The 13,635-nt window shown below is 38.8% G+C and overlaps 1 protein-coding gene across 1 annotated transcript in view; it reads right to left on the reverse strand.

Moving 5' to 3' along the window:
• LOC137295936 (A disintegrin and metalloproteinase with thrombospondin motifs 9-like) overlaps window positions 1-13,635 on the reverse strand; it is a 128,324-nt gene that overhangs the window by 20,193 nt on the left and 94,496 nt on the right. Inside the window, exon 28 of the mRNA XM_067827527.1 lies at window positions 13,365-13,544. Within this exon, the coding sequence (XP_067683628.1) occupies window positions 13,365-13,544 (180 nt within the window). The remainder of the gene's footprint in view (window positions 1-13,364; window positions 13,545-13,635) is intronic.

Here is a 13,635-nt window from a genome sequence, read left to right on the forward strand (position 1 = left end):
TGTCATAGATAAAAAGTGCAATTTGTTGATGGTAGAGATACCAATGGAAATAAATAGACTCGTTCTGTCAATGATATGAATTGGAATCACACTGTAAAACATAAATGGGTCTTACTTCAATAGTAATGGAATCTCTTATCCTTTCATCACGGAGGAGGATGTTGCATTGATGGAGACAAAAATGGCAATTTCTTGACGCCATGGTTATCAGCTCAACTATTAGCCATTCCTTACTCTGCATCATACATGAAAGTCTGTCTCACATCATTTTCCCTATTTTCTAGCATTCCCTGCAGTGTTAAAACCCTAAATACAGAAAGTCTAAATTCCTTCAGGTTCAGAAGCCTTAAGTAGACTACTAATGCTTAGACTCTGAATATATACGATATAAATTTGTTAGAAACATATTTTCAAATAATATTTCCAAACAAAAAGTTCAAATTTGATTTCAAGTGAGTGAGTATGTATGGTTTTATGTCGCTTTTAGCAATATTCCAACATTAGGGACAACAGCAAAGATCTTTGCACCTTGTGACCATGATGGGAATCAAACTCGGGTTTGGGGCATGACGAGCAAACACTTCAACAACTAGACTAACCCACCACCCCCTTCATATCACAGCACTGGAATCATTATATATGTAAGGTATTATTCACAGAACCTTAATGTACCAGGATTAACCATTAAGTAAAAAAAAATACAACCAGAACCTAGACTTCCACGCCACACCAAAAAACATGCGCGCAGCCAATTCCATCCAGGCTCTACAAGTAGCTGTATGGACTTGTTCTATTGGGTATTAGTTCTAGTTAGATGAGTCTGCAGACAAGCCCTCCTTGGAGATTAGATAATTGCCTCATCTGGGAGAAGATGGCTGAGTTATGGAGTGATGGAGGAACATTACACTTGTGTGATGGAGGAGAAGGACCACCTGAACGCCGTCAGGACGTTGTCTTGTGTTACTGATCTACTACACAGTAAATACTTGCTCTAGAAACTTGGTCCTGAGGGAAAATCGGACATTTAGGTTAAACTACCTTGCAAAAATCAGCAAGTACATACCTGGGTCAGAAATATGACATTGATTGGTTGGTTGGTTGTTTAACACCACACTCAGTAATATTCCAGCTATATGGTGGTGGTCTGCCTCAGGATCAAACAACTTGGTGATCAACAGCATGAGCATTAATCTTGGCAACTGGGCTACAATGACATGTGTCAACCAAGTCAGTGTGTCTGAAGACCTGAGCCCATTTGTCAACTCTTACGACAAGCATGGGTTGCCAAAGATCTTATAGAAATGAAGAGTGTATCATGGGCAGGTTTAGTTAATTTCTGTTATGTATCTAAGGTCAACTGAAAGAGACAAAATTTTGAAAGAGTTGAATTTCAGAGAATCATATTTTTAATCATGCTGGGAAAACGGGGAGAAACACTGGTTACCATATTTGCCATAATAAAAGCTCCACGTGTTTATGAAATTGACAAAGGGAGAGCCTTTTAAAACAATACAGGACTTAAATTTGTTGATTTGAATTGAGCAACAGTGAACCTATATAGTTCAAATATTGATGCAACTAAACTTTTTGGTACCAGTTACTGGACAATATATACCTCATTTATGCTTTTCCTTTATGTAAACTATCCTTATTATAAAGGAAATATAATGGTCATGAAAATTTCCATTATTTGTAGTTTCTAAGATTAACAGCAGTAATCAAGTTAATGTTTGCACCACTTTTAGCAATATTCCAGCAATATCACAGTGGGGGGGGGGGACACCAGAAATGGGCTTCACACATTGCATCCATGTAGGGAACCAAACCCAGGTCTTCAGTGTGACAAGCAGATGCTTTAACCATTAAGCCACCCCACCGCCCCAGATTAACAACATTCTAGCCTAGAAGCTGGTCAGGGTGACTTACTGGAACTGGGCATTTAATACAGTGACTACGGTATGTGTACAGTGTTTGTGGCCTGGTTGTAGTGCCTCCTGTTTAACCAGCGAGTATACACAGGAAGAAGGGGCTGACCACACCAGGAACTGGCCATCTGGACTGGCCTGACTCTCACACAGGGGTCACTCACTACCACCGCCACATCTACCACAGGTCTTACTCCACCTGTCAGTTTTCTACACATTTTCACTTTTATCAAGGTGGTGGGGAGCCAAATGGTTAAAGCACTAGCTTGTCTTGCCAAAGACATAGGTACAATAGGTGTAAAACCATACTCACTCCATCACTTTTATGAGGATGAGCATATTCTCATTAATTCATAGATTTACAGTTAACCTTGAAAGGAATCAATACTGCAATATTTGATCTCTGTTAGGAAATGTCAATCTTTAAAGTGTTGATGCTGACCTTTAATAGGTCACCCCAGCCTCACTGGAAACAAAATTAATGTCATCTTTCATTCGCATATCATGATGTCCATGAAACCTAAATGTATGTCATTCATAATCTGGCTACCTGTACCTTCATCACTGTGAATATGTAATGTCAACCTGTCCAAGTGTACCTTGACCTTCATCACAATGGTTAATGTCAACCTTTCTAGGGTATTCTTAGAAAGGTCAACATTACGCATTGTTGGTGAAGGTCTTGGTACCCTTACAAAGGCTGACATTACACATTGTTGGTGAAGGTCTTGGTACCCTTACAAAGGTCGACATTACACATTGTTGGTGAAGGTCATGGTACCCTTACAAAGGTTGACATTACACATTGTTGGTGAAGGTCATGGTACCCTTACAAAGGTTGACATTACACATTGTTGGTGAAGGTCTTGGTACCCTTACAAAGGTCGACATTACACATTGTTGGTGAAGGTCTTGGTACCCTTACAAAGGTTGACATTACACATTGTTGGTGAAGGTCTTGGTACCCTTACAAAGGTTGACATTACACATTGTTGGTGAAGGTCATGGTGCCCTTACAAAGGTTGACATTACACAGTGTTGGTGAAGGTCTTGGTACCCTTACTAAGTTGACATTAGCCATTGTGATGAAGGTCAGAGTACCCTTACAAAGGTCGACATTACACATTGTGTAATATTCCAGCAATATCAGAAATGACCTTTTAACATTGTACCTATGTGGACAATTGAACCAGTATTTTCGCCATGACAAGTGAATGCTTTAACCACAAAACTGCTCCTTAAACACTTATGCATCAAAGAATGAAGAGCATACCCTTAAATGTATGATGCTAAGGAAACACTTAACGATTCTGACCATTCTTGAACAGAACCTCTGACATGTGAAGGCAGTTGACGCTGATTCCGTTCGGCTAAGCACACAATATGTCGTAAAACAACACTACTGCACAACACAAATACTGCCAAGACTTAACACAATCGTCCACGCCAACACAACCATTATTCAAAGACGAACAAAACCCATCACATCCTTCCTGTCATGCCTGACCAAATTGTTTCCAAATAGAACCATATCACATCAATGTACAGAAGGGAAGTAGGTTCAGTGCCTGAATCATTGCATCGTGACCCAGCAACGTGTGTGTGTGTTGGTGTTGGCCATTTACCACCAGGGGGCGCCACCATGTGTTGCTCTATCAGACACATGTGTCCTCGATATGGTAAAACACAGTAAGGTCATTGTATTAACAGTAGAGGGTCCCTCAAGCTCACACCTGGCAAAGCCCTGTATTTTCCCACATGCACAATACTACAAAACATTTGTAAACTCCGTAACATTTATCATTTTGTATTTTTTGCAGACAGTTTTAAAAAACAAATGAACAGTATTTACTTCAGACAATCCTTCTAATATCTTTATGAGTCTCTGGTTTGGGTCAAATTGGAATAGTTTAATGTGAATTACCTTGACAACCCTCATTGTATTTAGATCAGTTATGATATTGTGAACACAAAATACTAAATACTAACACTAATATGAAAATCAATACTCTAATGAATCATGCTTAGTTACAAAATCACCCATTTCCAAATTCATGATGAAACAGTGTTTTTCCCGGTTTGTCCAATTTCTGATCATTTGATAAGAAACTTATGGCTATCACATTCCAGTATACTGCAGTAGCTATTATGAAGGACATTAAGTCCCATATTTCCATGTTTATTCGCACACTGCAGAAACACTTGCTACCTTGTAGATTTGATGGCTCTGAATAATTACAGAATCCAAATGAAACTTTTTCCCCAAGTCATGAGGTACTTCAAATTTCCTCTCAGCACTGTCATTTAACGTTATCCTATCTTCTTCTGTAAAGAAAAACAGTACTTAGTGATTGCTTCCAGTTACATTAGCTAGAGAAAGTGATGTGCTTTCATGGGAGCTGGATGTTGATAGTGTTGAAATGAGATGGGGTGTGACGTATTTGAAGCAACTTGACGACCACTTGCACCAGTTATTGCTGATATTATGGAGAACTTTTTATTCATCTGAATATTTGTTTGGATAAACCCAGTTGATTTCATCATCGGGCAGGATGAGAGGAGTCCTACAGATTCCTCTGAGAGGGAGGGAGATTTTGATTACTTCAGCTAAAACCTGCAGCTGTGTGAATCAAACATAGGGGACTCCCATCGGGGTGATGAATGGGGGTGGGTGTGAGGATGGGTGAGGGGTTGAGGGTTGCTTTTGGATTGACAGGAGTAGTATTTTGCTGAGGGGGTAGAAGGTTGTTGGAACAGCCACTTGAGGTTGTATTGTCCTATGATGATTGATGATGTTTCAGGGGAGGAGAAAGGAAGAGCTTCACAACAGGTGGTTGGCAGGGTCCTTAAGTGGTTCAGCTCCTCCCTCACCCCACCCATGACGAAAGGAAAGCATGTGATGCTGTTAGGGGGACGTCCTTGGTACCACATGTACTTACAAATGACCAATGAGACGGTTGCTTGTGGTTGCTAAGAGACATCACTTGGACCCAGCCTATGGGAATATCCCTGATTCAGCAAAGTAGTCTACCGATGGACTTTTATGGCAGTTTAGTTAATAAATTATAATTACATGATCGTATAGTATTTCAGGGTCAAAGGTCACGCAGAGGAAGTTTTAAAAAAATGTTTGTAGGTGAGAGGCACCGCCTATAGGTGCCTCCCACCTCACTGGATTGGACAAGAAACGGTACACATCACAGACTGGGCATATATTTACAAAGTCAGCTGGGAAGGGTGTAAAAGACAGACAATTGATAATAATTAGCAGGTGCAGAAGGAAGTCAATATATGGAGTGATCAGACAGGAAGTAGACAATGGGAGCCACGATGGAAAACTGGTTTGTAGATTCTCCTCACCACGAGGAAACCTCCTACCTCTAAATCACATGGCTAGCCTAGTGTGCTGTACTGCTTCGCTGGCAGAGCTGTATAGCTGCCTGCACACTATACCAATGGAGAGACTGAAGCTCTGTCTGTCATATCCAACTGTTGGTAGGGGAATCCGAGAATTTTGACTATGCAGATGTTATTATTAGTAATATTTTTACACATTTTGTTGTTTCAATATCTGAAGAATATTCATGATTTAGAAATTCCCTTGAAAAAATATTTTTGACTTATCATCATCATCATCACCATCACCATCATCATCATCATCATCACCATCACCACCACCATCATCATCATCATCATCATCATATGTATAGTCTCCCAATTAAACTGCTCTTGCATAATTATCATCAAAAGAGTGTTTCCATCTTAGAACTGTCACCTGAACACTGTGATGATTATCTGCTATATATACATATCTACTATTACTTTAACACTGATTTTGGCACACAGAGAATGGGGACTACTCCTTATAACAGAACAATAACAATAAAGTTCAACGACATGAAACCTTTGGTTTATACAACTGTAATATATATACACCCACAATAAAAACACAGAACAGCCTTCGTCACAAACTTGAAAAGGTAAACTTCAATTTTGTTGAACAAAATATTTCCATGTATGAAGCTGAATGTGAATGCTTTTATTATCAACAATAAAAAAAACACCTTATTCACCTTCTAGAACAATGCCTCATCTACAAAACTGAAAACATTATTGCCATGTTGTATGACAACTGGGTTAAAAGGTGGGTTTATTGAGAAAAAATATTGACACTGGTATATTGAGTTTGCAAAGATATGTTAAGGGCATCTGTTGGTATAACATATTAATCATATGTAGAACAAATATGTAACGTATGATAAAAATATGTTTCATTCTATAATATGTATCAATATAATATTATGATCCCAGTATGCAATACCAGTATTTCATGTTAAATAAATGCATTTGTTGCCATGACAACACTGACATGGATAATACTGCAATGTATTATTTTATATCTTAGTAAAATCAGGTAATACTGAACATTCATACAAAAATAGATCAACAATGGTGGTTATTGTTTATTTGCTATATACACATCATTGTTAATCAGGTTGGCCATTGTCTGGCATAAGGAAATGATATGCAGGGGTTGTCATGGTGATGATTAATGTATATGCAGGATAAATACATTGGTAATTGCAAACAAATGTCTTCCACAACAAAGTTGATTATACAAATAAAAGCAATCAAAATACACATACAGCATATCAGGCCCTTTGAAGAAAAATCTTGAGGAGACACATATTTATCTTATATGCATCAAGAGGATCCGATGTCAACCCTTCTCACAAAGACCTGAACACAACCCATCTCACACTGGCCTGACCACCTACCACCTCACAGAGACCTGAAGGTAACCCACCTTATAAGCTAAACTCAACCCAACTCACAAGCGCTTGAACACAACCCATCTCACACTGACCTGAACACAACCCATCTCACACCCACCTGAACACAACCCTTCTCACAAAGACAACACATCCCTTCTCACACTGACCTGAACACAACCCTTCTCACACTGACCTGAACACAACCCTTCTCACACTGACCTGAACACAACCCATCTCACACTGACCTAAACACAACCCTTCTCACAAAGACAACACAACCCATCTCACAAAGACCTGAACACAACCCTTCTCACACTGACCTGAACACAACCCTTCTCAGACTAACCTGAAGACAACTCGTCTGACAGTGACCTGAACACAACCCATTTTACACTGGCCTGAAGACAGCCCATCTAACAAAGACCTGAAGACAACCCATTTCATATAGACTTGAACACAACCCATCTCACACTGACCTGAAGACAACACATCTCACAAGGGCCTAAACACAACCAATTCTGTTAGATTGAAATCCATTATACAAGTTGAGGTCTTATTGGCTTTAGAGATACCTGTTGGAATTGGCAGCTGGTCTTCTTTGAGAAATAAGACATGAATTTAAGCTTGTGACAAAGCCTGAACCCCACCAAGACTCCAACACAAGCTCAATCACTCTCAATCCTCAGACCATATTCACTCTCAGTCCTCAGACCATATTCACTCTCAATCCTCAGACCATGTTCACTCTCAATCCTCAGACCATGTTCACTCTCAATCCTCAGACCACATTTACTCTCAATCCTCAGACCACATTCACTCTCAATCCTCAGACCACAGTCACTCTCAATCCTCAGACCATGTTCACTCTCAATCCTCAGACCACATTCACTCTCAGTCCTCAGACCACAGTCACTCTCAATCCTCACACAGCATAATGGAGACATATTACATTACATAACTTGTCTACAGCAGATAAAATCTGAGCTAACATACATCTAAATCCTACATCAACACCAATAGAGGTCTGTGGGCCTTGATGCCAATTCAGCAAGCCAACTAGCTGAGGAAACACGTGTTCACTGCCAAGTCCTCACAACCGGTACATTTCCACGTTTCTCACATGGTTCTACAACATAAGCGGGTCAGGTTATCAACACCGGCAAGCAGGAGCTGTGTGACCTTCCTGGTGACCTTGCTGGCAACCCGCCCACTGACACACTCCAGACACACGCCAATCTGGCAGTCACTCAAACCACAATCAAACCGCAATCAAACATCAATCCAACATTGACTACAAGGAGTAGAAAACCATTATCAATGCTACACCAGAGCACCAAGGAATTTTAAAGTCAGTCTAGTCTCAGAGATTAAGCTATGGGTCATGTAAACGAACACTGTATCAAATTTGGACATCTAATATATCCAACTGATTTCTCATTCCTCGTCTCAGTGGTTAAGTCATAAACCTGATTCATTTCCCTCAGCGCTAGTACTGAGGGTCTCAAACGTTTAAATTTGGTCTCGCTCAAGTCTATGTTGGCTTCAAACATCAATGACGCACTGCTTCTTTTCATAGGGGATTCTAGTGGTATAACTGATGTAGACAAAAAGGTATTGTTCCAATATGCCCAAAACAATGACACAAGTGGTGCCATATTACATGATTTTAGTTTCTTTTTTCACTAAAAATGCAGCTCCTTTAAACTGAACATTTAACACACACTTCAGAAAGCTGGCTCGATGATTGCATCAGATTCTTTCGCAAGTCATCAGATATAAATATTCATTAGGCCTGTAATGAAAAAGTCAAGGTAAACATTCAGTGGAATCTATGCTGAAAATAAGACAAACATCTGAATATTCTAGTTCCACCCCTTAATGTTGATAACAAGTTTAGAGACATGGAAAAGTGTAGCACCTGTTACTGGGTTAATTGCAAATACAACTTTCCTATCTGCCTATTCCATGCCTGTTTTTGGAGGAGTGTGATGGGAACCAGTTGCTTTACTGTGATACACAACGTCTTGGCAATACCTCAGAGTCTGTGTAGTATCTCAGTATCTCGAGATATATTTCAGTATTATCTTAAGATTTTACATTTCAGTCGTTCTCACTATTGCTGCCAACCTTCTTTAGTTTACGGAATATCAAGCAATATTTCATCACCATCTAAACAATATCTCAGTATAACGACATTTCAGCAATAACTTCAGCGCAACTGTGGATTTTATCTGGACCATTGCGGCTTCAAATACCAACTGTATTTTCCCATCATTACAAGAAGGATTGGTTACTTGGGTCTCGCAAGAGAGCTAGTTTGGTTACTATGCATTTTAACTGGATTCCAGATGCATTAGAACATGTTGGTTTAACAAGGGGGAATAAACCATAGTGACATAGGTCTTAGACTGAGTATGGTTTAACAATACCCAATATTCCAGCAACATCACAGCAGTGGACACCAGAAATGGTGTCACACATTGTACCCATGTGAGGAATCAAATGCTTTCAATGTGATGAGCAGACATTTTTACCCCTAGGCTACCTAACTGCCCCTGCAGGCTATAGAGTTCATAGATTCCTGGTGTATCTAAGGGAAGCAACTTTGTACAACAAATTGCAGAACTGAGACAAATCGGTCAACCGTGATCTCTCATGGGATCTGAGTCAATGTCAACACATGGTTTATCTCATGAGTGAGTGAGTGAGTGCATTTAGCTTTACGCCACACTCAGCAATATTCCAGCTATATGGCAGCGATCTGTAAATAATCGAGCCTGGACCAGACAATCCAGTGATCAACAACATGAGCATCGATCTGCGCATTTGGGAACCGATGACATGTGTCAACCAAGTCAGCAAGCGTGACCACCCGATCCTGTTAGTCGACTCTTACGACAAGCATAGTTGCCTTTTATGGCAAGCATGGGCTGATGAAGGCCTATTCTACCCCGGGACCTTCACAGGTCGTTTACCTCATGGATGAAGACGCATGTCTTTTAACACTGTTATCATGTTCTGACTTGATTCAAATAACCTGTGAAGGTTTAAGTTAGAACTGATCTTCAGTAACCCACACTAATGTTGCAAGAGGAGAGCAGGTGATCAGCCGAGACTCGCTGACTTCGTTGACAATTGTGTAGACAGATGCTCATGCTGTTGATCACGGGATTGTTGAATCCAGACTCAGTTATTTACAGACAGCTTTAGCTGGAATACTGCTGAGTGTGGTTTAAAGCTAAACTCACACACTCCTTCCCTTGACTCAATAATAATACTGTCCCAGTATTCCTTCAGTACTGACACGCTTACTATAAACATGACCAGTGATATCAATAACAGAATCATCAAGCTGCCACATAAAGTTAAACGTTGAAGTAAAATACTGCACTCCTATAAACTGTTTCACTTATAACGTTATCAGTTGAGTGGAAAGTACCATCAGTATTATTGGCTATTCCTTATCAGTTCTGTGGCAAATAGCATCAATATGATCTTCCATTCCTTCAAGCATTGGCAGGGTGTGCTTTTTGATTTCAAGATTATGCCACTTGTATTTTCACAGGAACATTTTATTCTATCTAAATATTTAACAGATACACTGGGTGTGAGACAGATGAGTGAAATATGGAATCATATTTCGACAACAATTTTCAAAAGATTCATCCAATTGATGTGAATGGTTGTGGTGAATGATCGCAGATGAAACACGCCCAGCCTTTTGATAGGCAATCATGGTTAAGATTCTGTTTATTTTACTGAAGTAAGCCCCAAATCTATTTTCACATGTTTATGATACCAATGGCGCCAGAGGGAAATCGGAGATGGAAAGCGGCACATAGTATTGGTGAAATATAAATTCTAAATGAGAAAGCAAACATTTATTGAAGGTGTCTTGCCAAATATTTCTTTTACTGGATACTATATTTAACACAAACTTCATGAGGCAAAAGCTTAAAATGCCTGGATGTTTCAGGTTCTTCACTGTACCTATTCCCATAATCCTAAGTACAGTGGTCTGTCTCCCTGACATTAAACAGTAAATTAAAAGGACTCTAACTCAAATCTAATAGGATTTAGCAAGAACAGAATGCCAAAATGCAATATTATATATTTGGCATATATATGTTTGTGAATGATGAAACTATCTTTCTGAGGCTAAACTTCTGTGTAATGGTACTCTCAATTCTACTCTCAACTGAAACAACAGTTATAGTTTGTTGAGTGAGTGAGTGAGTGAATGAGTGAGTGAGTTTAGTTTGACCCCACTCAGCAATATTCAAGCTATATGGCGTCAAGTAAATGAGTCTGGAGCAGACAATCCAGTGATAAACAGCATGAGCATCTGAATCTACGCTTATGATAAGATAATGTTTCAACCAAGTTAGCAAGCCTGACCAACCAATACTATTAGTCGCCTCTTATGACAAACATGGGTTACTGAAGATCAATTCCAACCAAGACCTTCACAGCTCCATACACGACAACCTAACAACCCTGCAATAAATCTGTGTTTCCAAGAGTTCCAGACCCAAGAGTAACCCATTGCTTTACAACAAACCTACAGGAACAAGAACAAGAACAGGAACAGGAATAAGGAATTGATTTCAGTCGACTGCAATCGACTGCAATCAGTTCAGCCACACAACTCTGATAACCTCACTAAAACTGTGAATATAAATACTTTACCTTCACATCTAATATTTGTCTGGGCTCCATGCTCCATATTCACAGAATACAAGATATCTCACATCTGTCAGTCTTTCAACTCAGCTAACAGATGAGTGAGTGAGGGAAATGTGTTAAACACTACACTCTTGCATGGTTTGTCTGCCTTATTTCACAAAATGCTAAAAACAGTTATGGCCACTAATAAAATAATCGTTACATTTTTATCCATTATTTTACAATTTCTATGACATGAAGCATTAAGATTTTTAAGATTATATTTTTTAAACCAATTTTAAAGTTTCTGTATAGATCAAACCTTGATGAATGTAGTTCATTTGTACCATGATGACATGTTTGGTGAGATAAAATACAGGTAAATGAATGAAAATAAAGACGAGGGGTCATAGAACACCTACAACAGATCCTTGCTGAACCACCAATATAACATTGTTTGGACAGCGACATTAAAGGGCAATAGAATAAGAGGACTGTTAAAGAGTTAATCACAACTTTCAATAACTGAAATTTAGAATTAAACAATCAGCTCTACACATTGGTCATCATAAATCTTTTGGTTCCCGTACAAAGCATTACATATGAAACATGAATCAACTTAATGAAAATCATACAAAAACATAAATAACATACAAAATAATAAGATATACATTTTCAACAACAAAAGCTTTTAAAACAGTTACCTGAGTTGAAAAACAATAACAATAGCATATATTCTATTGTTCACAACCAGATTAAGCATAGAAATCACACATGAGGCTCAACAATTAACAACCGGAACCTCACCTGCTCATATACAGTCAATGTGTACAATCTTAACATGCTTTCATATTGATCTAATCTATAACATATTTTGATGAATTTGAACATCTATCACCTCAACTACTTTCAAAGGTTGAAATTTTACTTCATATTAAAAATTAATTTTTTCAATATATACTCAAGACACAAAATCTCAAACAAATGATTTGTTGGACTTTTTTTTATAGTCTGCATTTACTTGCAAATTTCCGATTTTAAGCTGTGTTAGGCCCCACCAATTCTATTCTTGTTTTTGGATTTTTGTCAAAAAACCTGAAGAATGAAAAGGGAAAGGAATGAAAATAAAATCGCTAGTCAAAGTAATATTCCTTCTAAATGCTAAAATATTTTACTTACCGGCATTTTATGAAATGTATATGGTAAAAAAACAATCTTAAAAAATTTTCTTGCTAGCTTACATTTCTCGCCAATAAAAACATTAGGAGATTTTATTTTGAGAGTTGGGAAAATTCTTGAAAACATATGACTGGCGGATGTAAAACAAGAAACAAACTTGGTCGGGCCTTATGAAAGTTTTTGTCATACTTTCTTGTGGCAGGCATATTTCAGTATGCATTCAGTCACATGCAAATGTTCGTGTTATGGCCTAAAGTCAATCAATGCCTTTGGAAAAGATCCACGATCTTATTAACTGTGTGTATAATGTGTGTGAATCATTTATGAGACATCAAGAATGCAGTTTTTTGATGAATAGATTTTAGTAAAGTCAGCAATACTAAATATGATGCTAAACATCACCAAAGAAAATATCTATACTATTGATGAATACATCTCCACGTTCATTACATCTGCTGGATATGATCAACAAGAGTATAGATATAGAAGTGAAGCTTTTTGGAGAGAGCTGTTTTTTTTCATATTTGCATTGAAAATCAGTGATGAAATGAAACGTGAACAGAATCTAACAGTCAGTTTGACATTTCACAGCGATGAATACATTCAATGAAAGCCTCACACAGACATTTTTAACAGAACATAACATGAGAATGTTGTTGGTTGTCTGTCTCCTGATAGAAGAGGCTCATATCACTGATGCAATATTTTATGAGCGGCGATTATACCGACGCCGAAGCAGACGAAGCCGCCTGTTGTATGCCATTCTGTTTCTGTGAGTTCTGTGAGTTCTGTGAGTTCTGTGATAAGCATGATATCTTACCGAGGACCACGGTTCAGTTCGCCACTGGTTGGAGGAACTGTTGCACTCCCCGGAACATAGACGAGCATCAGTTGGGCGTGTAAATACGTCACAGTTGGAATCTGCCAAAATCTGACCGTTGGGCAGCTGGCACCGAACAGCTCGGCTCTGTTGACCTTCTAGTCCACATGGTGACGAACACTGTAGGAAGATTGTGGAACGGGTAAAGGACATGGAAGGTGGAAACACTGTTGGAAGATTGCGGAAAGGGTAAAGGACATGGAAGGTGGAA

This window comes from Haliotis asinina, chromosome 9, assembly GCF_037392515.1.
Source record: "Haliotis asinina isolate JCU_RB_2024 chromosome 9, JCU_Hal_asi_v2, whole genome shotgun sequence".
In the NCBI taxonomy this organism is placed as follows: Eukaryota; Metazoa; Mollusca; class Gastropoda; order Lepetellida; family Haliotidae; genus Haliotis; species Haliotis asinina.